General features: G+C 69.3%; 1 protein-coding gene across 5 annotated transcripts; it reads left to right on the top strand.

Annotated features, from left to right (window-relative positions):
- Positions 1-178: 178 nt before the first annotated feature.
- Positions 179-26,032, top strand: MARK2 (microtubule affinity regulating kinase 2). 5 transcript variants are annotated; one of them, XM_087772981.1, is made up of 19 exons: positions 179-508; positions 8,534-8,707; positions 11,017-11,070; positions 11,181-11,229; positions 11,412-11,477; positions 11,587-11,657; positions 11,798-11,854; positions 12,330-12,566; positions 12,644-12,763; positions 14,295-14,394; positions 14,529-14,641; positions 16,081-16,207; positions 16,952-17,139; positions 17,451-17,548; positions 17,633-17,761; positions 19,600-19,863; positions 21,535-21,561; positions 21,948-21,992; positions 24,083-26,032. In XM_087772981.1, exons 1-19 carry the CDS (start codon positions 401-403, stop codon positions 24,441-24,443), a joined length of 2,388 nt encoding a protein of 795 aa, XP_087629107.1. In that variant the 5' UTR covers positions 179-400; the 3' UTR covers positions 24,444-26,032. The 5 variants fall into 5 exon arrangements, with proteins under 5 accessions (XP_087629107.1, XP_087629104.1, XP_087629102.1 ...); XM_087772976.1 differs by lacking the exon at positions 179-508 and adding an exon at positions 2,866-3,931; XM_087772978.1 differs by lacking the exons at positions 179-508; positions 17,633-17,761 and adding an exon at positions 2,865-3,931.
- Positions 26,033-26,735: the final 703 nt, after the last annotated feature.

Genomic DNA, 26,735 nt, shown 5'->3' with positions numbered 1-26,735 from the left:
TAAAGGGCCACGGCTCGTCTTAAAGGGGGCGTGGCCCACATTTAAAGGGCCACGGTTCCAAGAGGGGGGCCCACATGGAAGGGGGCGTGGCTTACATTTAAAGGGCCACGGCTCGTCTTAAAGGGGGCGTGGCCCACATTTCAAGAGCCACGGTTCCAATTGGAGTGGGGGGGCGCGTGGAAGGGGGCGTGGCTTACATTTAAAGGGGCCCAGCCCAGCTTTAGGGGACCCACACGAAGGCTCCCCGCAGCCGGGGGGGGGCCCCGACGCGGCCCCGGTTACCTGTCCCGCGGCCGCCGCTGCCGGGGGTGGCGTCGGGACGAGCGCGGAGCCCCAAGCGGGCGTCCCAGGAGCGGAGGACGAGCTGCTTCTCCCGAGGTCCCCAAGCGCCGGAGTACGGATGTTTCTGGCGGATGTGTCGCTTGATGGTGCTGAGCTTGAGGGTGGCCAGGGCGCTGCCGCAAACCATGCAGAGCATCCCGTGCCGCGCCGCGTTGAACTCCATCAGGTATTCGGCTCGCCAACGTTCGTGGTAATAGCGCCGGTGATCCCGACCCGGGATACGGCTCCGACCCGGGCGAGAAGCTCGAGCTTCGCAGTGATCCGAGCTTCGACGGCCTCCCCGCGGGCCCGGCTCGGGCGGGGAGGCTGGGGAGGGGGGAAAAGGGGGTGATGGGGGGGATTGGGGGGGATTTGGGGGGTCTGAGGGCTGGGGAGGGGGGAAAGGGGGTGATGGGGGGATTGGGGGGATTTGGGGGGTCTGAGGGCTGGGGAGGGGGGAAAGGGGGTGATGGGGGGGATTGGGGGGGATTTGGGGGGTCTGAGGGCTGGGGAGGGGGGAAAGGGGGTGATGGGGGGGATTGGGGGGGATTTGGGGGGTCTGAGGGCTGGGGAGGGGGGAAAGGGGGTGATGGGGGGGATTGGGGGGATTTGGGGGGTCTGAGGGCTGGGGAGGGGGGAAAGGGGGTGATGGGGGGATTGGGGGGATTTGGGGGGTCTGAGGGCTGGGGAGGGGGGAAAGGGGGTGATGGGGGGATTGGGGGGATTTGGGGGGTCTGAGGGCTGGGGAGGGGGGAAAGGGGGTGATGGGGGGATTGGGGGGATTTGGGGGGTCTGAGGGCTGCGGAGGGGGAAGGGGGGGATGGGGGGGATTGGGGGGGATTTGGGGGGTCTGAGGGCTGGGGAGGGGGTGATGGGGGGGATGGGGGGGATTTGGGGGGTCTGAGGGCTGGGGAGGGGGGAAAGGGGGTGATGGGGGGGATTGGGGGGGATTTGGGGGGTCTGAGGGCTGGGGAGGGGGGAAAGGGGGTGATGGGGGGATTGGGGGGATTTGGGGGGTCTGAGGGCTGGGGAGGGGGGAAAGGGGGGATTGGGGGGGATTTGGGGGGTCTGAGGGCTGGGGGGAAGGGGGTGATGGGGGGATTGGGGGGGATTTGGGGGGTCTGAGGGCTGGGGAGGGGGGATGGGGGGTCTGAGGGACTCACTTATGGGGGGCCCCCTCTGGGGGGTCTTTGGGGGTGCCTGTGGGGGGCGGCCCCTGGGGTGGGGGTCTCAGCCCTGCCGGGGGGGGGAGACGACCCCCAAAATTGGGGGGATCCGGGGAAGGGGGGGAATTGGGGGCTCTTAAAGGGGCAGGGGCGTCCAAAAGGGGGGGGCCCAAGGGGCTGGGGCGTCTTAAAAGGGCGAGGGGGGCTCTTAAAGGGGCAGGGCGTCTTAAAGGGGCCGTGCACTTCAAGGGGCGGGGCTTGTGAAGGGGTATTTAAAAGGGGTGGGGCTCCTCAAAGGGGAGGGGCCCTTAAAGGGCCAGGGGCACCTTAAAGGGACGGGGCATCTTAAAGGGGCAGGAGCCCCTTAAAGTGACAGGGGCATCCTAAATTGGATGGGGGCACCTTAAAGTGCCAGGAGCATCTTAAAGGGGCAGGGGCATCTTAAAGGCACAGGGGCTTCTTAAAGGCACAGGGGCATCTTAAAGGGACAGGGGCATCTTAAGGGGGCAGGGGCATCCTAAATTGGCTGGGGGCATCTTAAAGTGACAGGGGCATCTTAAAAGGGCAGGAGCATCTTAAAGGACCGGGGGCATTTTAAAGAACCAGGGGCATCTTAAAGTGACAGGAGCATCCTAAATTGGCTGGGGGGCATCTTAAAGGGGCAGGAGCATCTTAAAGGCACAGGGGCTTCTTAAAGTGACAGGGGCATCTTAAAGGGCCAGGGGCATCCTAGAGGATGACAGGGGATGCCAAAGGGCCGGGGGCACCCCTAGGGCCGGGGGGGGGCATCTTAAAGGGCCAGCGTCGCTCCCATTGTGCGCGAAGGGGGACCCCAGCTCTCCCACCGCAGGAGTGGGGGGTGGGTGGGGGGGGGGGGTGTCTTCTTAAAGGGGCCGCACCGCCCACCCTTCCCATCCTCCCCCCTCCCCCCCCCCCGCCGTGTCGGTGCTCACCTGGGCGGTCCGGGTGCGGGAACGGGCCGGGGTCGGGGTGGGGGTGCGGGGGCTCCATGGCGGGGCCCGGGGCGGCGGCGGCGGTGGCGGGCAGGGGCCGGCCGGGGTGGGGACGCCGCCGTGGGGCCCCTGGGGCTCCTTTAAGGGCTCCTGGGTAAATTTAAAGGGGCCGCACGCCTTTCCCATCCCCCCCCCCCCCCCCCCGGCCCCCCCCCCCCCGCAAGCCCACCCCCCCCCGCAGCGGGGGGGGGGGGGGGTTTGCGGTGGGGGCGATGAGTTGCCGTCAGGTCTCAGCCCACCCCCCCGCCCCAAAAAAGCGCACCCCCTTCTATAAAAAGGATTTAAGGGGGGGTCCACCAAGAGGGGGGGAGGGGGAGTCCCTGGGTGCTCCCCTCCCCCATGCAGCCCCTCCCCCCCACCCTATAGCATCGCCCCGGGGTCCCCGGACCTATGGGGCACCCAAGAAGCCATCATCACCCCCCTCCCCCCCTCCATCCTCGGGCTGGCCCCGCCCCTTTGGTCCAGAAAGGGCGTGGTCTGGGCGTGGAGATCACACCCTCCCTTGGGGGGGAAGGGGGCGTGGCTTCCCCAGCTGGACCCGCCCCATCTCCTAGGCTTGGTCCAGCCGGACCAGTCCGTGTGTGTGTGTGTCCCCAGTGCTCCCAGTGCCCCTCCCCATTGCTGGCAGGGAACCCAGGCGTCCGGGCTCCCTCCCGCCTCCCCCGGTGCCTGGGGGGGACCCAGGCGACCGGGACCCCACCCCAAAAAAGGGGAGAGGACCCAGGCGTCCCCCCCGCCCCCCTTGGGGTCGCCGGCAGGGATGGGGGGGGGATTCGGCTCCGTTCGGGTGTTTCCGTCAGTGCGCGGAAAGGCCCGATGGAGGCCGAGGGGCGTTCGGATCTTTCCGGATCCACTCGGGAAAGCGGCGGTGGGAACGGAGCTCGGCTCTTTCCGCCGCCGTCAGCGGAAATTGCCGAAGGTGACTTCGGGTCTTTCTGCTCCGGGAAGCGGGCGGTGAAAGGCGTCGGGTGTTTCCGGAACGTTGCCGGAAACACCCGAAGTCGGGAGGTGGCCCGAAGCCGAATCTATCCGGAAAGAGCCGAAGAGGAGCGGGAGGCGTGTCGGGTGTTTCCGGCTCGGCGGCGGAAATGGCCGAGGGCCGGCGGTGGCGGCCATGTTGGGAGCCGCTGGGTGCTGAGGAGGCGCGAGTGTGAGGCGGCGGCGGCCGGGCCGGGCGGACTCGCCGCCCTCTCCCTCCCCTTCTCCTCTCCCGTCCCCCTCCCCGGCCTCCCCCATGCCGTTGGCCTGGCCTCCCCCCGCTCCCTGAGCGCGGCCCCGGGGCTCCCTCTCCCTCCCCTTCCCCCTCCCCGCACACCGCCCGCCGCGGCTTCCCTCTATCGCGATAGTCGCCGGCGGCGGGGGGGGGGGGCCGCCATGTCGAGCAGCGGTCGCAGCCCTCTACCTACGGTCAACGAGAGAGACGCGGAACAGGTAGGGCCGAGGGGCGGGGAGGGCCTCTGGGAGGGGAAGGGGGGTCTGCGAGGGTCGGGGGCTGTTTTGTGAGGGGAAAAGGGGGCCTGGGGTCGGTTTGTGAGGGAAAAGAGGGGCCTGGGGTCGGTTTGTGAGGGGAAAAGGGGGCCTGGGGTCGGTTTGTGAGGGGAAAAGGGGGCTTGGGGTCGGTTTGTGAGGGGAAAAGGGGGCTTGGGGTCGGTTTGTGAGGGGAAAAGGGGGCCTGGGGTCGGTTTGTGAGGGGAAAAGGGGGCCTGGGGTCGGTTTGTGAGGGGAAAAGGGGGCCTGGGGTCGGTTTGTGAGGGGAAAAGAGGGGCCTGGGGTCGGTTTGTGAGGGGAAAAGAGGGGCCTGGGGTCGGTTTGTGAGGGAAAGGAGGGGCCTGGGGTCGGTTTGTGAGGGGAAAAGAGGGGCCTGGGGGTCGGTTTGTGAGGGAAAAGAGGGGCCTGGGGTCGGTTTGTGAGGGGAAAAGAGGGGCCTGGGGGTCGGTTTCTGAGGGAAAAGAGGGGCCTGGGGTCGGTTTGTGAGGGAAAAGAGGGGCCTGGGGTCGGTTTGTGAGGGAAAAGAGGGGCCTGGGGTCGGTTTGTGAGGGAAAGGAGGGGCCTGGGGTCGGTTTGTGAGGGAAAAGAGGGGCCTGGGGTCGGTTTGTGAGGGAAAAGAGGGGCCTGGGGTCGGTTTGTGAGGGAAAAGAGGGGCCTGGGGTCGGTTTGTGAGGGGAAAATGGGGTCTGAGGGGATTCTGGGCTGTTTTGCGAGGGGTAAGGGGGGTCCGAGGGGGTTGTGGGCCCCTCCATGAGGGGGAAAAGGGGGTCTGGGGTCGTTTTGTGAGAACAAATGGGGGGTCTGAGGGGGTCGTGGGCTGTTTTGTGAGGGGAAAGGGGGGTCCAAGGGGGTCCTGGGCCCCTGCATGAGGGGGAAAAGGGGGGGTCTAAGGGGACCCTGTGCCCCCCAGCCTGGCCCCTCTGCAAGGGGGTCCTGGGGGGGCCCAGCTCCTCTCACAGCCCCCCCATGAAGCACCCCGGGGCCTCCCACGGCCCAGACCCCCGTGTGGGGTGGGGGGATCTGAGCCAGGCCCCCCCCCCCCTCAGGGGCTGGATCAGGCTCCACCATGGGACCTGGGGTAAGGGGGGGGTGCTCCTGGGCTGGGCCCCCCCAGAGAGGTCTGGGGTCCCATTTTTGGGGGTCCCTGAGGGGCACTAGGCCCCCCCCCCACTGCCAAAAGCAGGGGTGAAGGGGTCAGGGCTTGCACCCCAAAGGAAGGGGGGCAGGCAAGGGGTGCCAGCCCCCCACATCGGCCCCTCCGGGGGTCTGGTATCTGCCGGGAGAGGAGGGGGTTGCGAGGTTTGGGGTGTCAGTGTTGTCACCGTCGTCGTCCTCCCCGTCTCGGTGGCTGCGCGGACTGGGTGTGGGGGCGTGAGCCCACCCCCTTCCCTGCTGCAGCCCCCCCCCCCCCCACGGCTGGGGGGGGGGATTGTGGGGGCGGCATCGCTGCCACGGGTTGGGTGCTCTCCATGGGGTTTAAGGGGGCTGTGAGGTGCGTACCCCCCAAAATGATGTGGGTGCCCACCCCCGTGATGGGGGGCCAGCCTCCCCCCCAAGATGGGGAGAGGGAGGTTCACCCCCTGTGTCTGTTTGGGGGGGGTGAGGCCCAGACCCCTTTTAGGGAGCAGCTGGAAGGGGGTTTCCCCATTTTGGGGTGTAGATCTGGGGGGCTCTCGAGGTCCCCCCGCACTCCCAGCTTGGGGTGCAGGACCCCACTTACGGCTCAGCCCTTTTGGGGGGGTCTGGGGGGCCCCTTGGCTTCCCCAGCTGTGCGGCACCCCCATTTTGCCTGGTATTGGGGGGGGGGGCTCCCCACCTTCTGCACCCCCAAGCGATGGGGAGGGACCCCAGCAGGATGCGGCCTGGGCTTTGGCGGGGGGGGTTGCAAGTGGTTTCGTCTCCGCGTCCCCAACGCCGAGGACAAGGCGATGCCACCCGCTCTCCGGCCTTCGCCGTGCCGTCGGCCTTCACTGTGCCGCCGGGCACCCCCTCATTTTGGGTCGTTTTCCTCTTATTTTTTTTCGCCGTTACGTAATGACAGAGGGGGATTCTTCCCGGCTGGGAGAATTTGGGGAGGGGGCAGCGGAGAGTTGGGGGGGGGCTGCCGCATCTCCCCCCAAAAACCAGCATCCAAAATCGGGGCGCCTTCTCCCCCCTCCCCGCCCCAGGTTCCTCCGTCACGTGGAGGCCGATCTGGCGTGGTTTTATATATATATATAAAAAAAAAATTGTCAGAAATAACTAAATTTGGCTGACATTTCAGCGCCGCCGCACCAAAGCTGTTTCACCAGCTCCCGTCGGCTGCCGAGGCGGTGGGGTTGGGGGGGGAGCTGCCCGCCCGCCGCAGGTAGGCCCGGCACGGCGGCGGTTACCGGTTACACCGTTAGCAGTTACCGGTTACGCTGTAGCCAGTTGCCGCTGCTTTTATGCCCGCGGCACGGTTGGGTGTTGGCGGCATCGGCCCCGCCAGCACCTCGGCCTCTTCGCGCCGGGATCTTTAGACCCGACCGGTGACATCACCCCCGGACCTAGTGACATCACCCCCGGACCTGGTGACATCACCCCCGCCGCCATTGCGGTGGTGATTCCCAGCGGTTTGGCTCTGCCGGCAAGCGAGATGGGGCCCTCCCGCCCCAACGTGTCTCGTTAGTGGTGGTTTTTCCCTTTTCCACCCCGTTTTCACTCCCCCGGTGCTTCAGGTGTTCCCCAAAACTGTGGCTCAACACCGCAAACCCCCCCCCCCCCCAGCTTCCGCGGCCCGGCCGAGCCGGCGTCAGCCCCAACCGGTCGAGCCGGTCTGGTGTTCCCGGCGCTCCTCGGGGAGTTCAGCTCTCGGCGAGCTTCCGCCGGCCGCCGGCACCACCCCGCACCGGGCCGGCCGCGGCCGTTGGAGTCGCTGGCACTGCCGCGAGCTGAGCCGGTTTGGGGTCGCCGAGCGTGAGTCCCCGCTGTGGCGCTGGGTTTGGGGTGGGGAAACTGAGGCACGAGGGGTTTTGGCAGCGAGGGAGGGGATTTAGAGCCGAGCTCGGGGCTTGTCTAATTAACAAGAGTTTGGTTAACGAGCGCCAAGCCCAGCACCGTTCTTCGTAGCCGCGGGGGGATGCCGCAGCGCTGAGGGCCAAGTCCTCTGCTGTGCCAAAACCGGGAGTGCCGAGGCGGCCGCCCACGTCCCGGTGAGGGAGACGGTGATGGCCTCCCGGCGTTTCGGCAGCGCTTTCGGCAAAGCCTCGCCGGGCCCCGGCGCAGCCGCCGCCGCTCTCCCGGCACGACCTTTGCCGGTGCGGGGGGCGGAGGAGAGCGAGCCGTCAGCGCCGGGGGATGTTTGCCGGCCACTCCAGCCTCGCCGATAAGAGGTGCCGGAGAAATGCCAGGCACGCCGGCCGCTTGCCGGCACCACCGCGGACCCCCACGGGTTTTTTTCTTTTCTGGGAGGGGCGAGATCCGGCGTTGGTGCTGCCGCACGCCTCGAAACCCCGAATTAATTCCCCGGCAGCGCGGCCAGATGGCAGAGCGCGCTCCCCGCCCCGTTGCCACGGCAGTTCTTTGGCAGAAAAAAAAAAAAAAAAAACCACCACCACATTTTTCTTCACTTTTCCCCATCATCCTCCCGGCAAAGTGCCGGATTTTGGGGGAGGGGGAGGATCCAGTCCCCAAAACACCACGTTCCCCCCCCCAAATCTGGGGGCACGGCGCCTCGCGCCCGGTTGCGCCATCGCCGGCTGAGCAACACCAAAAACTCCCCCCCCACCCCCCCCCCCGCTTCCGCTGGCAGTTTCCTTCCCACGGGGGGGGGGGGGAGGGAGGGAACCCCAAGAGTGTGACCCCCCCTCCCCAAAACCCCAGCGAGGTTTGGGGGGGCTGCGGTGGGCCCGAATGGCGGGGGGGGTGGGCGGTTTTGGCTCAACTCCCCCGCCCGCTCACGCGCGCCCGTTATCTCCGGTGTCACCGGAGCGGTGACAGCGCGGCGGGGGGGGGGGTTGGTGACACTGCCCCGGTGTTTTGCTCCCCTGTAAGGGAACACCCCGAAAGTGTCCCCAAAGCCGGGGTGACCCTCGGGGGAGGGGGGGGTCCGTGGGGGCTTTTGGGGTGCGGGATGAGGGGGGGTTGGTGGCAGTGGCGTTTTGGGGGCCACCCCACCCCCTGTTTTGGCTGTGGGGTGAACCCAGGCACCCAGGTTGCCCGTTTTGGGGTAAAAATCGCGATATTTGGGCACCCCGTTTTTGGGAGGGGATTGGGGAGGGGTCAGCCATGTCCCCGTCCCCTCCCAGGGCGGGGGTGTCACTGCGCTGGCCCCCCCCCCCCCCCCCGCCACCACCCCAGCCCAGCCCGAAACCGCGGCGCTTGCGTCAGGTATCAGGGGCGGCTCCCGGCCTGCCCGGGGTGCGGCACGGCGCCGTACGGCAACGGCGCTCCCGGACTTTGCTCCCGGCTTTGCCGAGAGCCTCCGGACCCCCCCTAGGAATTCTTGGCGGGGGACACACACACACACACACGACATAAACAACGGGGGACATCGAGCTGATTGTCCCCTTCGTGTCCCCGCAGCCGGGTCCCGCGGAGGGGAAGGGCGGCGGGAAGGCCAACATGCTGCGGGGCCGGAATTCGGCCACCTCCGCCGATGAGCAGCCCCACATCGGCAACTACCGCCTGCTGAAAACCATCGGCAAGGGCAACTTCGCCAAGGTCAAGCTGGCCCGCCACGTCCTGACCGGCAAGGAGGTGAGTGCCACCACGGCACGGGGACCGTCCTCGTCCCGTGGGTGCCACTGCGGTGTGGGGACAGGCTCGTGGCCATCGCCCGGTGGGTGCCACCACAGGGTCGGGCTGGTGGCCATCGCCCGGTGGGTGCCACCGCGGTGTGGGGACGGGCTGGTGGCCATCGCCCGGTGGGTGCCACCGCGGTGTGGGGACGGGCTGGTGGCCATCGCCCGGTGGGTGCCACCGCGGTGTGGGGACGGGCTGGTGGCCATCGCCCGGTGGGTGCCACCGCGGTGTGGGGACGGGCTGGTGGCCATCGCCCGGTGGGTGCCACCGCAGGGACGGGCTCGTGGTCATCGCCCGGTGGGTGCCACCGCAGGGACGGGCTCATGGTCATCGCCCGGTGGGTGCCACCGCAGGGACAGGCTGGTGGTCATCGCTTGGTGGGTGCCACTGCGGTGTGGGGACAGGCTCGTGGTCATCGCCCTGTGGGTGCCACCGCGGTGTGGGGACGGGCTGGTGGCCATCGCCCGGTGGGTGCCACCGCAGGGACGGGCCGGTGGCCATCGCTCGGTGGGTGCCACCGCAGGGACGGGCTGGTGGTCATCGCCCGGTGGGTGCCACTGCGGTGTGGGGACAGGCTCGTGGTCATCGCCCTGTGGGTGCCACCGCGGTGTGGGGACGGGCTGGTGGCCATCACCCAGTGGGTGCCACCGCAGGGATGGGCTGGTGGCCATCGCCCGGTGGGTGCCACCGCAGGGATGGGCTGGTGGCCATCGCCCGGTGGGTGCCACCGCAGGGACGGGCTGGTGGTCATCACCCGGTGGGTGCCACCGCGGTGTGGGGACAGGCTCGTGGTCATCGCCCTGTGGGTGCCACCGCGGTGTGGGGACGGGCTGGTGGCCATCACCCAGTGGGTGCCACCGCAGGGACGGGCTGGTGGCCATTGCCCGGTGGGTGCCACCACAGGGATGGGCTGGTGGCCATCGCCCGGTGGGTGCCACCGCAGGGACGGGCTGGTGGTCATCACCCGGTGGGTGCCACCGCGGTGTGGGGACAGGCTCATGGTCATCGCCCTGTGGGTGCCACCGCGGTGTGGGGACGGGCTGGTGGCCATCGCCCGGTGGGTGCCACCGCAGGGACGGGCTGGTGGCCATCGCCCGGTGGGTGCCACTGCGGTGTGGGGACGGGCTGGTGGCCATCGCCCGGTGGGTGCCACCGCAGGGACGGGCTGGTGGCCATCGCCCGGTGGGTGCCACCGCAGGGACGGGCTTGTGGTCATCGCTCGGTGGGTGCCACCGCGGTGTGGGGACGGGCTTGTCATCATCGCCCTGTGGGTGCCACTGCGGTGTGGGGACAGCTCCAGGTCCCGGTCGTTGCCGTGTGAGTGCCACTGTGGCACGGGGATGGGCTCGTGGTCCTCAGCAGTGATTGCCACCTTGGCTTGAGGACAGTTCCGGTCTCTGGTCCTCGTCCTGTGAGTGCCACCGTGGGGACAGGCTCCTTGTCCTCGCCCCGCAAGTGCCACCGCGGCACGGGGATGGTTCCCAAGCTCTTGGTTCTCATCGCGTTAGTGCCACCACGGTGTGGGGACGGGCTCCCACGAGTGCCACCGCAGCGTGGGGACGGGCTCCTGGTTCTCGCCCCGCGAGTGCCACCGTGACGCGGGGACGGACCTGAGCTCCTGGTCCTTGCCCCGGGAGTGTCACCGGGAGTGCCACCGCGGCGCGGGGACGGGTTCCTGGTCCTCGCCTCGTGAGTGCCACCATGGCGTGGGGACAACCGAGGGGATGGTCCCATCGTCCTGCCCCTCACCTTCTGGGTGCCACCATGGTGCGGGGACGGCCCTGTCCCCCTGCCTGTCACCCTGCGAGTGCCACCGCGGTGCGGGGACAGCCCTGGGGACGGTCCTGTCCCCCTGCCCGTCAGTCACCCTGCGAGTGCCACCGTGGTGTGGGGACAGCCCTGTCCCCCCCGCGAGTGCCACCACAGCATGGGGACAGTCCTGTCCCCCTGCCTGTCGCCCTGCGAGTGCCACCGTGGTGTGGGGACAGCTCTGGGGACGGTCCTGTCCCCTTGCTGCTCACCCTGCGAGTGCCACCATGGTGTGGGGACAGCCCTGTCTCCCCCTGCGAGTGCCACCACAGCATGGGGATACTCTTGGGGACGGTCCCATCCCCTTGCCCCTCTCCCTGTGAGTGCCACCACGGTGCGGGGACAGCCCTGGGGACAATCCCGTCCCCCTGTCCCTCACCTCACGAGTGCCACCACATTGTGGGGACACCCCTGGGGACAGTCCCCTCCCCTTGACGCCCTCTCTCCCATCCCAGGTCGCCGTGAAAATCATCGACAAGACGCAGCTCAACTCCTCCAGCCTGCAGAAGGTGAGGGGGGGTCACGGGGGGGGGGCAGCTGCTTTTGGGGGGACACGGCGGGGGGGTTGCGGCATCTCACCCACCCCCAAAAAACGCACCCCCCGCCCCGTTCCTCACAGCTCTTCCGGGAAGTGCGAATAATGAAGGTCCTGAACCACCCCAACATAGGTGAGCCCCCCCAACCCCCCCCCCCCCAGCTGCATGCTGGGACTCCTGTACCCCCCTTTCCCCACCCCTGGGGGGGGTCCCAGGGGCTGTACCCCCACCCTGGGGTGTCCCCCACCCCTGGAGGGGGGGTCCCAGCGGGTGGCCCCCCCCCCTCCTCCAGCCCCCTTCCGCTCCCTTTGCAGTGAAGCTCTTCGAGGTGATCGAGACGGAGAAGACGCTTTACCTCGTCATGGAGTACGCCAGCGGGGGTGAGTGCAGGCAGGGGGGGACGGCCGCAGGCAGGGAGCAGGCAGAGGGGGGGGACAGCAGGCAGGGCTGCCTCTCACCCCTGCCCTCTGTGTCCCTGTCCCCCCCCAGGTGAGGTTTTTGACTACCTGGTGGCTCACGGGCGCATGAAGGAGAAGGAGGCCCGGGCGAAGTTTCGACAGGTCGGAGGGGGTTGGGGACGCTGGCGTGACGCCCTCGAGGGGGTTTGGGGACAGTCCTGTGTCCCCAGGGGGGCTGGGGGGACGCCCCTGTGCCCCGCCCCGGGGTGGGGGGCCCCCCCTGACACCCCCCTCTCCTGCAGATAGTGTCGGCCGTGCAGTACTGCCACCAGAAGTTCATTGTCCACAGGGACTTGAAGGTGAGGAGCTCCCCCCTTAAAGCCCCTGACACCCAGTGAGATCCCTGCCAGCACCCCGAGGTGCTCCACGGGTTCCAACCCCCGCCCCTGGGAGCCCCAGGCACCCCCGGACCCCCAGAGCAGCACCCAGATGCCCCTGGGACTCCCTGGGAGGGGCTTGGACCCCCAGAGCAGCACCCAGACACCCCCAGGACCCCCAGAGCAGCACCTAGATGCCCTTGGGACCCCCTGAGAGGTGCCGGGACCCCCCGAGGCAGCACCCAGACACCCCCAGGACCCCCAGAGCAGCACCCAGATTCCCCTGGGCGGTGTCGGGACCCCCAAGGCAGCACCTGGACACCCCCGGGACCCCCAGAAGAGCACCCAGTACCCCCAGAACCCCTCCTGGCTGCACCCACATACCCCCAAACCCCCCCTAACAGAGCACCCAGACACCCCTAAAGCCCCTCGGGGCGCTCTCCCTCCCCTGGGACAGGCGGAAAACCTACTGCTGGACGCTGACATGAACATCAAAATCGCCGATTTTGGCTTCAGCAACGAATTCACCTTCGGGAACAAACTGGACACGTTTTGTGGGTCCCCCCCCTACGCCGCCCCCGAACTCTTCCAGGGGAAGAAATACGACGGCCCCGAAGTCGACGTTTGGAGCTTGGGCGTTATCCTCTACACCTTGGTTAGCGGTTCCTTGCCCTTCGATGGGCAAAATCTTAAGGTACTGCCTCATTTTGGGGGGGTTCCCGGGGGTCCTCGGGGGCGTTGCGGTGGGCTGACGGATGTTTTTCACCTCAGGAATTGCGGGAGCGGGTGCTGCGGGGCAAGTACCGGATCCCTTTCTACATGTCGACCGACTGCGAGAACCTGCTGAAAAAGTTTCTCATCCTTAATCCTACCAAGAGGGGCACCTTGGAGGTGAGGAGGGGGACGGGGAGACCCACGGGGGCGCCCCCGGTGGGGTCCTGAGCACTCCCAGTGGGGTCCTGAGCACCCTGGGCACTCCCAGCAGGGTCCTGGGCACCCCCAGCATGGTCCTGGCCATCCCTGGGACACCCAAGTGTGGTCCTGGGCACCTTCAGTGTGGTCCTGGGACCCCCCTTGGCGTGGTCCTGGACACTCTGAGAGCACCCCAAGACCCCCAGCGTGGTCCTGGGTGCCCTCAGGTTTCCTCAGGGACCCCCAGCATGGTCCTGGGTGCCCCCACTGCACCCTCAGGACCCTCTGAGCACCCCCAGCAGGGTCATGGACACCCTCAGGACCCCCTGAGCACCCTTAGTGTGGTCCTGGGTACCCCTGGGACCCCCTGGCGTGGTCCTGGACACTCTGAGAGCACCCCAAGACCCCCAGCGTGGTCCTGGATGCCCCCAGGTTTCCCCAGGGACCCCCAGTGTGGTCCTGGGAACCCCCGAGCACCCCCAGCATGGTCCTGAACCCCTCAGGATGCCCCCAGCCCCCCCCAGTATGGTTCTGGGCACCCCCAGGACCCCCTAGTGTGGTCCTGAACCCCCTGGGACCACCCCAGGACAGCCCCAGTATGGTCCTGGGCACCCCCGAGCACCCCCAGCATGGTCCTGACCTTCCCAGGCACCCCCAGTATGGTCCTGACCTCCCAGGCACGCCCAGTATGGTCCTGGGCACCCCCTGGACCTCCCCAGGCACCCCCAGTATGGTCCTGAGCACCTCCAGAATCCCCTAGTGTGGTCCTGGTCACCCTGGGAGCCCCCCAGGCACCCCCAGTATGGTCCTGGGCACCCCTAATGTGGTCCTTGGCACCCCCAGGACCCCTCAGTGTGGTCCTGGGCACCCCCAAGCGCCACCAGTACGGTCCTGAACCCCTCCAGACCCCCCCCCAGTATGGTCCTGGCCACTTGGGACCCCCCCAGTATGGTCCTGGGCACCCCCAGGACCCTCCCAGACCCCCCCCAGTATGGTCCTGGCCACTTGGGACCCCCCCAGATGCCCCAGTATGGTCCTGGGCACCCCCGGGACCCTCCCAGCCCCCCCCAGTATGGTCCTGGCCACTTGGGACCCCCCCAGTATGGTCCTGGGCACCCCCGGGACCCCCCCAGCCCCCCCCAGTACGGTCCTGGGCACCCCCAGGACCCCCCCAGATGCCCCAGTATGGTCCTGGGCACCCCCGGGACCCTCCCAGACCCCCCCAGTACGGTCCTGGGCACCCCCAGGACCCCCCAGATGCCCCAGTATGGTCCTGGGCACCCCCGGGACCCTCCCAGACCCCCCCAGTACGGTCCTGGGCCCCCAGGATTCCCCTGGGCCCCCCAACGTGATCCCAGTTATCCCAGCTCAGCCCTCAGCCCCTCAATGAACCCCCAGCACCGCACCAGGGACCCCTGGGGCCCCCTGCCCCCCCCCCAATGTCCCTGGGGCCCCCCAGCCCCCCCCCCCCCCCCCCCAGGACCCACTTTGGCGTCGCGTCCCCCCCCAGCAAATCATGAAGGATCGCTGGATGAACGTGGGCCACGAGGACGACGAGCTGAAGCCCTACATGGAGCCCGTGCCAGACTACAAGGACCCTCGGAGGACAGGTAGGACCCTCCCCCCCCCCCTCCCCCCGACCGCTTGGGTCCCCTTTTTGGGGGGGGGGGGGGTGAGGGGGGTCCCCGAGGTGGCCGCGTGCCCCCGCTGAGGCCTGCGCCCCCCCCCCCCCCCCCCCCCCCAGAGCTGATGGTGTCCATGGGGTACACGCGGGAGGAGATCCAGGAGTCGCTGGTGGGGCAGAAGTACAACGAGGTGATGGCCACCTACCTGCTGCTGGACCACAAGAGCTCGGAGGTGCGGGGACGGCACCGGGGGACGTCGGGGACACCGCGGGGGCGGAGGGGGACAAGGCGGGGGGGGGGGGGGGCCGAGGCGAGGGGGGACGCGAGGACACGGGCGGGACAGGGAGTGTGGAGGGGGTGAGGGGACAAGGAGGGGACACGAGGTGGCATAGGGACATAAGATATGGACGTGTGATGGAGCATGGAGGGGCTGAGGGGACATGGGGACAAGGAGGGGACACGAGGAGGGACACGGGGCCATTGAGGTGACGTGGGGACGTGATGGAGCACGGAGGGGGTGAGGGGACATGGGGACAAGGGGGGGGGGACACAAGGAGGGACACGGGGCGATTGAGGTGACGTGGGGACGTGATGGGGCATGGAGGGGGTGGGGTGAGGGGACATGGGGACAAGGAGGGGACACGAACATGGGGACATTGAGGTGATGTGGGGACGTGATGGAGCACGGAGGGGGTGAGGGGACATGGGGACAAGGGGGGGGGACACAAGGAGGGACACGGGGCCATTGAGGTGACGTGGGGACGTGATGGGGCACGGAGGGGGTGGGGTGAGGGGACATGGGGACAAGGAGGGGACACGAACATGGGGACATTGAGGTGATGTGGGGATGTGATGGAGCACGGAGGGGCTGAGGGGACATGGGGACAAGGAGGGGACACGAGGAGGGACATGGGGACAGATGTGACGGGACATGGAGGGTAGGGGGACATGGGAACAACGAGGGGACATTGGGAGGGTCGTGGGGACGTGGGTATGGGGGGATATGGAGGGGTTGAGGGAACATGGGGACAGTGAGGTGACATGGGGACACGAGGGTCACAGAATAGGGGCGTGACAAGGAACGTGGAGGGTTTGAGGGGACACGGGGACACGAGGAGGGGACGTGGGGACGTGAGGAGGGGACGTGGGGACGTGAGGAGGGGACATGGGGACACAGGGGTGATGGAGGGTATGGGGGACGTGGGGACAGCGAGGGGACACGAGGAGGGTGATGGGGACACAGGTATGACAGGGAACACGGAGGGGACAACGAGGGGACCCAAGGAGGAACGTGGGGACAGGGGACACGGGGAGGAGATGAGGGGACGTGGGGACAACGTGGGGACGGGATGGGACACAGGGAGGGGACACGAGGGACACCGTCCTCCGCAGCCATACCCTGACCCCGTGCCAGCGCGTCCCCGTCCCCAGCTGTGCCCCGTGCCGGCGCGTCCCCGTCCCCAGCTGTGCCCCGTGCCGGCGTGTCCCTGTCCCCGCACGTCCCCGATGCCACCGCGTCCCATCCCTGGCCACCGGGTCCCCATCCCCGTGCCTGCTTGCCGCGTCCCCTCGTGCCCCACACCCCCGTGTCCCCCCCGTGTCCCCGGCGTCCCCACACGTGTCCCCCCCGTGTCCCCGGCGTCCCCACACGTGTCCCCCCCGTGTCCCCAGCTGGAGGAGAGCCTGGCGCTGAAGCCGCGGGCGGCCCCCGACCTGGCCAACAGCTCGGGCCCCTCCCCGGCGCACAAGGTGCAGCGCAGCGTCTCCGCCAACCCCAAACGCCGCGTCAGCGACCAGGGTGAGACCCCCGGGGGGCGAGGGGGTGCTGGGGTCCTGGGGGGGCGAGGGGGCACCTGGGTCCCTGGGGGGGGGGGGGGCAAGGGGGTGCTGGGGTCCTGGGGGGGGGCGAGGGGGCACCTGGGTCCCTGGGGGGGCAAGGGGGTGCTGGGGTCCTGGGGGGGCGAGGGGGCACCTGGGTCCCTGGGGGGGGGCGAGGGGGTGCTGGGGTCCCGGGGGGGGCAAGGGGGGCACTGGGGTCCCGGGGGGGGGGGTGGGGTGGGCAAGGGAGGGCGCTTGATGCCTGGGTCCCTGGGGGGGGGGGGGGCATGGGTGAGCCCCCGGATGCCTGGGTTCATGGGTGGGGGGCAAAGGGGGCACCTGGGTCCCTGGGGGGGGGCACTGGGGGGTCCCGGTCACCTGGGTGCCTTGGGGGTGGGAGCTGGGGGGGCCCGGATGCCTGGGTCCCTCGGCAGCGGGATCCCGCGACACCGGGGTCCCCGTGGGGTGGGGGGGGTGCGGAGTGGGACCCCCCCCGCACACCTGGGTCCCCGTGGGGTGGGCGGGGGTGCGGAGTGGGACCCCCCCGCACACCTGGGGGTCACCCGGGTCCCGAGGGCGGAGGGGATGAAGGGCGGGGGGGGGGGGCCTGTGGGGCGGAGCAGGGACCCCTGGGACACCCAGCTTCCTGGGGCGGGGGGGGAGGGGGTCTGCGGACGCCAGGGTCCCCGTGGGACCCCCACCCTTGACACCCACCCCCCACCAGCCGGCCTCTCCATCCCCACCTCGGCCTCCTACTCCAAGAAGACGCAGGCGGCCAACGCCGAGAACAAGCGAGGAGGAGGAGGAGGAGGGGAGGAAGAAGGGGGGCGACGAGCGGGCAGCACCGCCAAGGTGCCCCCCAGCCCCCTGCCCGGCCTGGAGCGAGCCAAGGGCACCCCCTCGCCCTCCACGGTCAGCACGGGGTGGGGGGCACCCGTGCCTGGGACCCCTGGGGGTGGGGGGCACCCGTGCCTGGGACCCCTGGGGTGCAGGGATTGGGGGGCACCCGTGCCTGGGACCCCTGGGGGTGGGAGCGGAGGGTCCCAGGTGCCTGGGTCCCCTGGGGGGGGGGGGGTGGGTGGGAGAAGGGGGGCCCCGGCCACCCGGGTCCCAGGGTGCCACAAAGGAGGGTCCCCAAACACCCGAGTCCTCCATTTTGGGGGTGCCCGGATGCCTGGGTCCCCCTGAGCGCCCCCACCCTCGTGTGTCCCCCCCCCCCACAGAACAGCGTCCTCTCCACCGGCACCACGCGGAGCCGTAATTCCCCGCTGCTGGACCGGGCCAGCCTGGGCCAGAGCTCCCTGCAGAACGGCAAGGACAGGTAGGGGCCCCCCCGGGACCCCCCAAATATCCCCCCTGCCCCCCCCCCCCTTAACGCCCCCCGCCCCCCGCTTTTCTCTCCTAGCCTGCCCGCGCCAGGCTGCCGGCCCTCACCCGCCGCCCCCCCGGCCCCCGGGGCCCCCCCGCGGTCCCGGCAGCACCCGAAACCCGCCGCCACCCCCGCCGACGCCAACTGCGAGGCCCCCCGGCCCAGGCAAGGCCCCCCCCAAAAAAACCCAGCATGGGGCCCGTGTTCGGGGGTGGGGGTGGGGGGCACCCCCGGGAGGGTTTTGGGGGGGGTCCCCATGTGCCTCGCCCTGCTGCAGCACCCCAGGGTGTCCCTAGGGAACGGGAGGGGGTTTTGGGGTGACTCGGGGGGCTGGGGTCCCCTTGCCCGGCACCCCAGGGTGTCCCCAGGGATTTGGGGTGACTCGGGGTGTCCCCTGTGTCCTACCCGGTGCCCCAGGGTGTCCCCCAGAGCAAGGGGGGGATTTGGGATGCTGCAGGGTGACAGTGGGTCCCCAGGGTGCTGTGGGTCTCACCAGTGGGTCCCTGGAGTGTGGCAAGCCACCAGCGGGTCCCCAGGGTGCTGTAGGACACCAGTGGGTCCCTGGAGTGTGGCAGGGTGCGGGTGGGTCCCCAGGGTGCTGTAGGACACCAGTGGGTCCCTGGAGTGTGGCAGGGTGCTGGTGGGTCCCCAGGGTGCTGTGGGTCACCAGTGGGTCCCCGGGCTGTGGCAGGGTGCCGGTGGGTCCCTGGGGTGCTGTGTGTCACCAGTGGGTCTCTGGGGTGTAGCAAGCCACCAGCAGGTCCCCAGGGTGCTGTAGGACACCAGTGGGTCCTCAGGCTGTGGCAGGGTGCCGGTGGGTCCCCAGTGGGTCCTCGGGGTGCAACAGGGTACTGACAGCTCCTCACGGTGCTATAGGACACCAGTGGCTCCCTGGGGTGCTGTGGGTCACCAGTGGGTCCCCAGGGTGCTGTGGGACACCAGTGGGTCCCTGGGGTGCTGTGGGTCACCAGTGGGTCCCCAGGGTGCAACAGGTTGCTGATAACTCCTTGTGGTGCTGCGGGACACCAGTGGGTCCCCAGGGTGTAGCAAGCCACCAGCGGGTCCCCAGGGTGCTGTAGGACACCAGTGGGTCCCTGCGCTGGGGCAGGGTACCAGCGGGTCCCCAGGGTGCTGTGGGACACCAGCGGGTCCCCAGGCTGTGGCAGGGTGCTGGTGGGTCTCCATGGTGCCGTGGGTCACCAGTGGGTCCCCAGGGTGCTGTAGGACACCAGTGGGTCCCTGGAGTGTGGCAAGCCACCAGCGGGTCCCCAGGGTGCTGTAGGACACCAGTGGGTCCCTGCGCTGTGGCAGGGTACCAGCGGGTCCCCAGGGTGCTGTGGGACACCAGCGGGTCCCCAGGGTGCTGTAGGACACCAGTGGGTCCCCAGGCTGTGGCAGGGTGCTGGTGGGTCTCCATGGTGCCGTGGGTCACCAGTGGGTCCCCAGGGTGCTGTAGGACACCAGTGGGTCCCTGGAGTGTGGCAAGCCACCAGCGGGTCCCCAGGGTGCTGTAGGACACCAGTGGGTCCCCAGGCTGTGGCAGGGTGCTGGTGGGTCTCCATGGTGCCGTGGGTCACCAGCGGGTCCCCAGGGTGCTGTAGGACACCAGTGGGTCTCTGGGCTGTGGCAAGCCACCAGTGGGTCCCCGGGGTGCTGTAGGACACCAGTGGGTCCCCAGGCTGTGGCAGGGTGCTGGTGGGTCTCCATGGTGCCGTGGGTCACCAGCGGGTCCCCAGGGTGCTGTAGGACACCAGTGGGTCTCTGGGCTGTGGCAAGCCACCAGTGGGTCCCCGGGGTGCTGTGGGACACCAGTGGGTCCCCAGGGTGCAACAGGTTGCTGATAACTTCTCATGGTGCTGCGGGACACCAGTGGGTCCCCGGGCTGTGGCAAGCCACCAGCGGGTCCCCAGGGTGCTGTGGGGTGCCAGCGGGTGCCAGGGGGGCCGCCCACCCCCACCCCCCCCCCCAGTACCCCCATTAACCCCCCCCTCCCTTCCCCACAGCGGAGCACCCAGCCGGGTGCCGGCAGCTTCTCCTTCCGCCCACAACGTCAGCCAGGGCCCCGGGGAGCGCCCCAGCTTCCCCCGGGGGGTCTCCAGCCGCAGCACCTTCCACGCCGGGCAGCTGCGGCAGGCGCGCGACCAGGCCCCCCTGCCCTACGCGCTGCCCCCCGGCCTGCCCCCCGCCTCCCCCTCCGGCGCCAGCCAGGGCCGCCGCGGCCCCTCCGCCAGCCTCTTCAGCAAGTTCACCTCCAAGTTCGTCCGGAGGTGAGTGTGGGGGCGGGGGGGGAAGGGAGGAGGGGGGCCGTCGCCACGGGTCCTCGCTGTGTGGCTCCTCGCTGTGTGTCCCCTGGGCTGCCCCCTGTCCCCTCTGTGTGTCCCCTTGCGTCCCCCAGGGCTTCTCCTGGGCCACTTGTCCCCTATCGGTGTCCCCTCTGTGTCCCCAGGGCTCCTCTGTGTCCCCTCTGTGTGTCCCCTTGTCCCCCCCAGGGCTCCTCTGGGCCACTTGTCCCCCCTGTGTCCCCTCTGTGTCCCCTCATCCCCCCCAGGGCTCCTCTGTGTCCCCTCTGTGTGTCCCCTTGTCCCCCCCAGGGCTCCTCCTGGGCCACTTGTCCCCCCTCAGTGTCCCCTCTGTGTCCCCTCATCTCCCCGGGGATCCTCTGTGTCCTCTTGTCCCCCCAGGGCTCCTCCATGTCCCCTCTGTGTCCCCTCATCCCCCCAGGGCTCTTCTGTGTCCCCTCTGTGTGTCCCCTTGTCCCCCCCAGGGCTCCTCCTGGGCCACTTGTCCCCCCTCAGTGTCCCCTCTGTGTCCCCTCATCTCCCCGGGGATCCTCTGTGTCCTCTTGTCCCCCCAGGGCTCCTCTGTGTCCCCTCTGTGTGTCCCCTTGTCCCCCCCAGGGCTCCTCCTGGGCCACTTGTCCCCCCTCAGTGTCCCCTCTGTGTCCCCTCATCTCCCCGGGGATCCTCTGTGTCCTCTTGTCCCCCCAGGGCTCCTCCATGTCCCCTCTGTGTCCCCTCGTCCCCCCAGGGCTCCTCTGTGTCCCCTCTGTGTGTCCCCTTGTCCCCCCCAGGGCTCCTCTGGGCCACTTGTCCCCCCTGTGTCCCCTCTGTGTCCCCTCATCTCCCCAGGAATCCTCTGTGTCCTCTTGTCCCCCCAAGGATCCTCCGTGTCCCCTCTGTGTCCCCTCGTCCCCCCAGGGCTCCCCCGTCTCCCCTTGCTGTCCCCCCTCATCCCCCCAGGGCTCCTATGCCACTCGTGTCCCCCCACAGCTCCTCAGTGTCCCCCTCCGTGTGTCCCCTTGTCCCCCCACATCCCTCTGGGGCTGCTACGTCCCTTCCGTGTCCCCCCCTTGTCCCCTGGGGTCTTCTCTGGGTGTCCCCTTGTCCCTCCGTGTCCCCTCTCTTTGTCCCCTGTGTCCCCTCCGTGTCCCCTGTGTCCCCCCCCAGGGCTCCTCCTGCCCCCCAGCTCTCCCGCCACCCCCTCGGGGACCCCCCTACGTCCCCTCCCGTCCCCTGTGTCCCCTCTGTGTCCCCTGTGTCCCCCCCAGGGCTCCTCCTGCCCCCAGCTCTCCCTCCACCCCCTCGGGGACCCCCCTACATCCCCTGTGTCCCCTCCGTGTCCCCTGTGTCCCCCCCAGGGCTCCTCCTGCCCCCCAGCTCTCCTGCCACCCCCTCGGGGACCCCCCCACGTCCCCTCCTGTCCCCTTGTCCCCCCTCTGTGGGGCCGCAGGGCCGGGGAGGGGGCGGCGGCGACGGGGGGGGGGGGGTGGGGGTCCCGCTTCGCCCCGGAGGCCTGGGTGCTCCGGGTGACCCCATCCCCCTTTGGGGGGACCGGGAGGGGGAGGGGGGGGTCCCCTGAGGTGTGGGGGAGGGGGGTGGCTCTGTCCCGGCCCCCTCCCCTCCCCCAACGTCGCCCTTTTCTTCTGTTTGTCTTTGTAGAAATCTGTCTTTCAGGTTTGCCAGAAGGTAGGGCCGCGCCGGACGCCTGGGTGCCCCCCCCCCCTCGCATGCCACCCCCCACGCCCCCACCCCCGCCCGGGGAGAGCAGGTTCCACCCCCACCCCCACCCCAAACCCAGCCCTCCCCCCCGCCAACCCCACCCCACCCCCCCCCCCCCGCGTCAGCGCTGCACGGCCCTGCATGGCCCCCCTCCCCGCTCGGCTGCGGCTGTCTGTCCGTCCGTCCGTCTGTGTGTCCCACCCCACCGTGTGTGTTTGTGTGTGTGTGTGTGCGTGCGTGTGTCTGTCCCCCTCCCCGTGCTGTCTGTCCGTCCGCCCGGGCCCCCTGCCGGGAGGGGGAGGGGCTGCCCCCCGCCCCCCCTCGCTGATCTCTGCCCCTTCTTGTTTCTCGAGGAACCCCCACGAGCCCGAGAGCAAGGACCGGGTGGAGACGCTGAGGTGAGTGCGGGGACGGGGTCCCCGGGACGCCCCCGACACCCAGGGGTCCCCCCGACACCCTGGGGGTCCCCAGGACCGCTGCCATGGTCCCCGGGACGCCCCCGACACCCTGGGGGTCCCCGTGACACCCACAGGGTCCCCAGGACACCCAGGACCGCTGCCATGGTCCCCGGGACGCCCCCGACACCCAGGGGTCCCCGTGACACCCACAGGGTCCCCAGGACACCCAGGACCGCTGCCATGGTCCCCGTGACACCCCTGACACCCCGGGGTCCCCGTGACACCCACAGGGTCCCCACGACACCCAGGACCGCTGCCATGGTCCCCGGGACACCCCCGACACCCAGGGGGCCCCTGTGACACCCACAGGGTCCCCACGACACCCAGGACCGCTGCCATGGTCCCCGGGACGCCCCCGACACCCTGGGGGTCCCCGGGACACCCACAGGGTCCCCAGGACACCCAGGACCGCTGCCATGGTCCCCGGGACGCCCCCGACACCCAGGGGTCCCCGGGACACCCACAGGGTCCCCAGGACACCCAGGACCGCTGCCATGGTCCCCGGGGTCCCCCCGACACCCTGGGGGTCCCCGTGACACCCACAGGGTCCCCAGGACACCCAGGACCGCTGCCATGGTCCCCGTGACACCCCTGACACCCCGGGGTCCCCGTGACACCCACAGGGTCCCCACGGCACCCAGGACCGCTGCCATGGTCCCCGGGACGCCCCCGACACCCTGGGGGTCCCCGTGACACCCACAGGGTCCCCACGGCACCCAGGACCGCTGCCATGGTCCCCGTGACACCCCTGACACCCAGGGGTCCCCGTGACACCCACAGGGTCCCCACGGCACCCAGGACCGCTGCCATGGTCCCCGGGACGCCCCCGACACCCGGGGGTCCCCAGGACCCCTGCCTTGTCTCCCAGGACACCCCTGAGGTCCGCACGACACCCCCAGGGTCCCCATGGCACCCATGGGACCCCCTGTGACCCCCAGGCCCACCATGTCCATCCTGGTGACACCCATGGGGTTCCCACGCCACCCAACCCCACCATACTGGTCCCAGTGACCCCCCTATGCCACCCACACCCACCATACTGGTCCCAGTGACCTCCCACGCCACCCAAACTCACCATACTGGTCCTGGTGACCCCCCATGCCACCCAAGCCTACCATACTGGTCCTGGTGACCACCCAAATCCACCATACTGGTCCTGGTGATGTTCATGGGGTCCCAGTGACCACCCAAGCCCACCATACTGGTCCCAGTGACACCCCCCCCCATGCCACCCAAACCCACTATACTGGTCCTGGTGATGTTCATGGGGTCCCCATGCCACCCAAGCCCACCATACTGGTGCTGGTGGCCACCCAACCCTACCATACTGGTCCCGGTGACATCCCCAGGGTCCCCATGCCACCCAAGCCCTCCATACTGGTCCCAGTGACACCCATGGGCTCCCTATGCCATCCAGGCCCACTATTCTGGTCCCAGTTACCCCCCACCCCACCCAAACCCACCATACTGGTCCTGGTGACCACCCAACCCCACCATACTGGTCCCAGTGACCCCACCACCAGCACCCAACCCCACCCTACTGGTCCCAGTGACCCCCCACCCCACCCAACCCCACCATACTGGTCCCAGTGATGGCCCTACACCAGCCAACCCCACCCTACTGGTCCTGGTGACCACCCAACCCCACCCTACTGGTCCCAGTGACCCCACCACCAGCACCCAACCCCACCCTACTGGTCCCAGTGACCCCCCACCCCACCCAACCCCACCATGCTGGTCCCAGTGATGGCCCTACACCAGCCAACCCCACCCTACTGGTCCTGGTGACCACCCAACCCCACCCTACTGGTCCCAGTGACCACCCAATCCCACCCTACTGGTCCCAGTGACCCCCCACCCCACCCAACCCCACCATACTGGTCCCAGTGATGGCCCTACACCAGCCAACCCCACCCTACTGGTCCCGGTGACCCCCCAACCCCACCCTACTGGTCCCAGTGCCCCCCTCCAACCCCGCCGCGTCCCCCTCGCCGCGGCCCCGTCCCTTCCCGGCCCCCGTCTCTCCCCAGACCGACCGTGGCGCCCGAGAAGGAGCCCCGCGACGGCGGCGGCGGGGGGCGGGAGGCCAAACCGCGCTCCCTCCGCTTCACCTGGAGCATGAAGACGACGAGTTCCTTGGAACCCGGCGAGATGTTACGGGAAATCCGGAAAGTTCTCGACGCCAACAGTTGCCGGTGCGAGCCCCAGGAGCGCTTCGTCCTCCTCTGCGCCCACGGCGCGCCCGGGCACGATTCTTTCGTCCAATGGGAGATGGAGGTTTGCAAACTGCCCCGCCTTTCCCTCAACGGCGTCCGCTTCAAGCGCATCGCCGGGACCTCCATGGCCTTCAAGAACATCGCCTCCAAGGTGGCCAACGAGCTCAAGCTCTGAGGTGACCTCCTTTTGTCACCGCTTTACGGGGACGCCGGGGAGGAGGGGGTGGCGCCCGTCCCGGTGGCCCGGGGACCCTGGTTGAGAGGGGTGGGGGTGGGGGCGGGGGTGGGGACACACACACACGTTCTGGATGGATCTGGGACTTCGTTGGGGACGTTCTGCCTGGTCCGGGGACCTCGTGGATGGCCCAGGACCTCTTGGGGACATCGTGGATGGCCCGGGGACACCGTGGGGACGTTCTGGATGGACCAGGACCTCGTGGTGGACGTCCTGGATGGCCAAGGGACATCGTGGGGACATCGTGGATGGCCCAGGGACATCGTGGATGGCCCAGGACCTCTTGGGGACGTCCTGGATGGCCCGGGGACATCGTGGGGACGTCTTTGATGGCCCAGGGACCTCTTGGGGACGTCTTTGATGGCCCGGGGACATCGTGGGGACGTCCTTGATGGCCCAGGGACCTCTTGGGGACGTCTTTGATGGCCCAGGACCTCTTGGGGACGTCCTGGATGGCCCGGGGACCTCGTGGATGGCCCAGGGACTTGTGGGGACATGGGGACGTCCTGGGTGGCCTTGGAACCTGTTGGGGACATGTGGGGACATCCTGGGTGGCCCAGGGACCTGTGGGGACAGCCCAGGTGGCCCAGGGCCTCATGGGCAAGTCCTGGTGGCCCGGGGCCGTGTGAGGACATGGGGACATCTTTGGTGGCCCAGGGCTTCATGGGGATGTTGTGGTGGCCCAGGGACCTCTGGGGACATCCTGGTAGCCCAGGAGCCTGTGGGGACCTCTTTGGTGGCCCAGTGACCTCAGGGGACATCCTGGTGGCCCAGGGCCTCATGGGGACGTCCTGGTGGCCCAGGAGCCTCTGAGGACCTCTTTGGTGGCCCGGGGACCTCTTTGGTGGCCCGGGGACCTCAGGGGCCATCCTGGTGGCCCAGGAGCCTCTGGGGACCTCTTTGGTAGCCCAGGAGCCTCCTGGGGCCATCCTGGTGGCCCAGGGACCTGTAGGGACGTCCTTGGTGGCCCAGTGACCTCCGGGGCCCCTCTTTGGTGGCCCAGGGCCTTACGGGGGGGGGGGGGGGGGGGGGGGACACAGGGAGACCCTGGTGGCCCCCCCCCCGTGGCCTTAGGGGCGCCCTGGCCCCGCCCCCTTGGGGGCCCGGGGGTGCCCCTCCCCCCTCTCACTCAGGAAGGGCCCCCCCGGGGTGGGGGAGGGGCTGTGCTGCTGCCCGGGAGGGGGGGGGGGTCGCCCCCTCCTCCCCAACCCCAACTCCCGGCGTGGGGGGAGGGGTGGGGGGTGCTGCCCCCTTTGACCTGCTGTAGCCCCGCCCCCGGGGGTGGGGGAGGGGCTGCACCCGCCCTTGACATACCTCGGGGGGGGAGGGGACCCCCCAGCCCCGCCCCTCCCCCCCGCCCGCGGGGGGGGGGGGGCACCCAGGGGTGCTACGGCCCGGGGGGGGGAGGGATGGGGCGGGGCGCCCCCGGAGGGGGGGAGGGGCAGCGCCGCTGGCCCCGCCCCCGGCCCCACCCCCAGCCCGCGCCGCTGTGGATTTTCCAGGTTCTAGATTAAAAACTTTCCAGAAAGATCTGTCGCCTCCGACCAGTGCTCCCAGTATGGACCAGTGCCCCCAGTATGGGCCCCACACTCCCAGTACGGACCAGTGCCCCCCATTACAGGCTGCACGCTCCCAGTACAGACCAGTGCCCCCCAGTACGGGCCATACGCTCCCAGTACGGACCAATCCCCCCAGTACAGACCAGGGCTCCCAGTATGGACCAGTGCCCCCCAGTATGGGCCCCACGCTCCCAGCATGGACCAGTGCTCCCAGTACAGACCAGTGCCCCTAGTATGGGCCCCACGCTCCCAGTACAGACCAGTGCCCCCCAGTACGGGCCATACGCTCCCAGTACGGACCAGGGCTCCCAGTATGGACCAGTGCCCCCCAGTATGGGCCCCACATTTCCAGTACAGACCAGTGCTCCCAGTACAGACTAGTGCCCCCCAGTACGGGCTCCACACTCCCAGTATGGACCAGTGCCCCCCAGTATGGGCTCCACGCTCCCAGCATGGACCAATCCCCCCAGTACAGACCAGTGCTCCCAGTACGGACCAGTGCCCCCTGGTACCAGCTGGGTGTAGCTCAGCACTTCCAGTACAACCCAGGACCCATTGGGCACAGCCCAGTCCTCCCAGTAACCCCCCCAGTGCTCCCAGTAACCCCCCCTCCCCAGTAGCCCTCCCAGTACCCACTGGGTGCACTCCAGTCTTCCCAGTAACCCCCGCCCAG

This window comes from Nipponia nippon, unplaced genomic scaffold, assembly GCF_047370975.1.
Source record: "Nipponia nippon isolate SJK-2023a ecotype South Korea unplaced genomic scaffold, ASM4737097v1 scaffold_38, whole genome shotgun sequence".
Taxonomy (NCBI): Eukaryota; Metazoa; Chordata; class Aves; order Pelecaniformes; family Threskiornithidae; genus Nipponia; species Nipponia nippon.
This window is presented reverse-complemented; position numbering and strand designations above follow the sequence as displayed.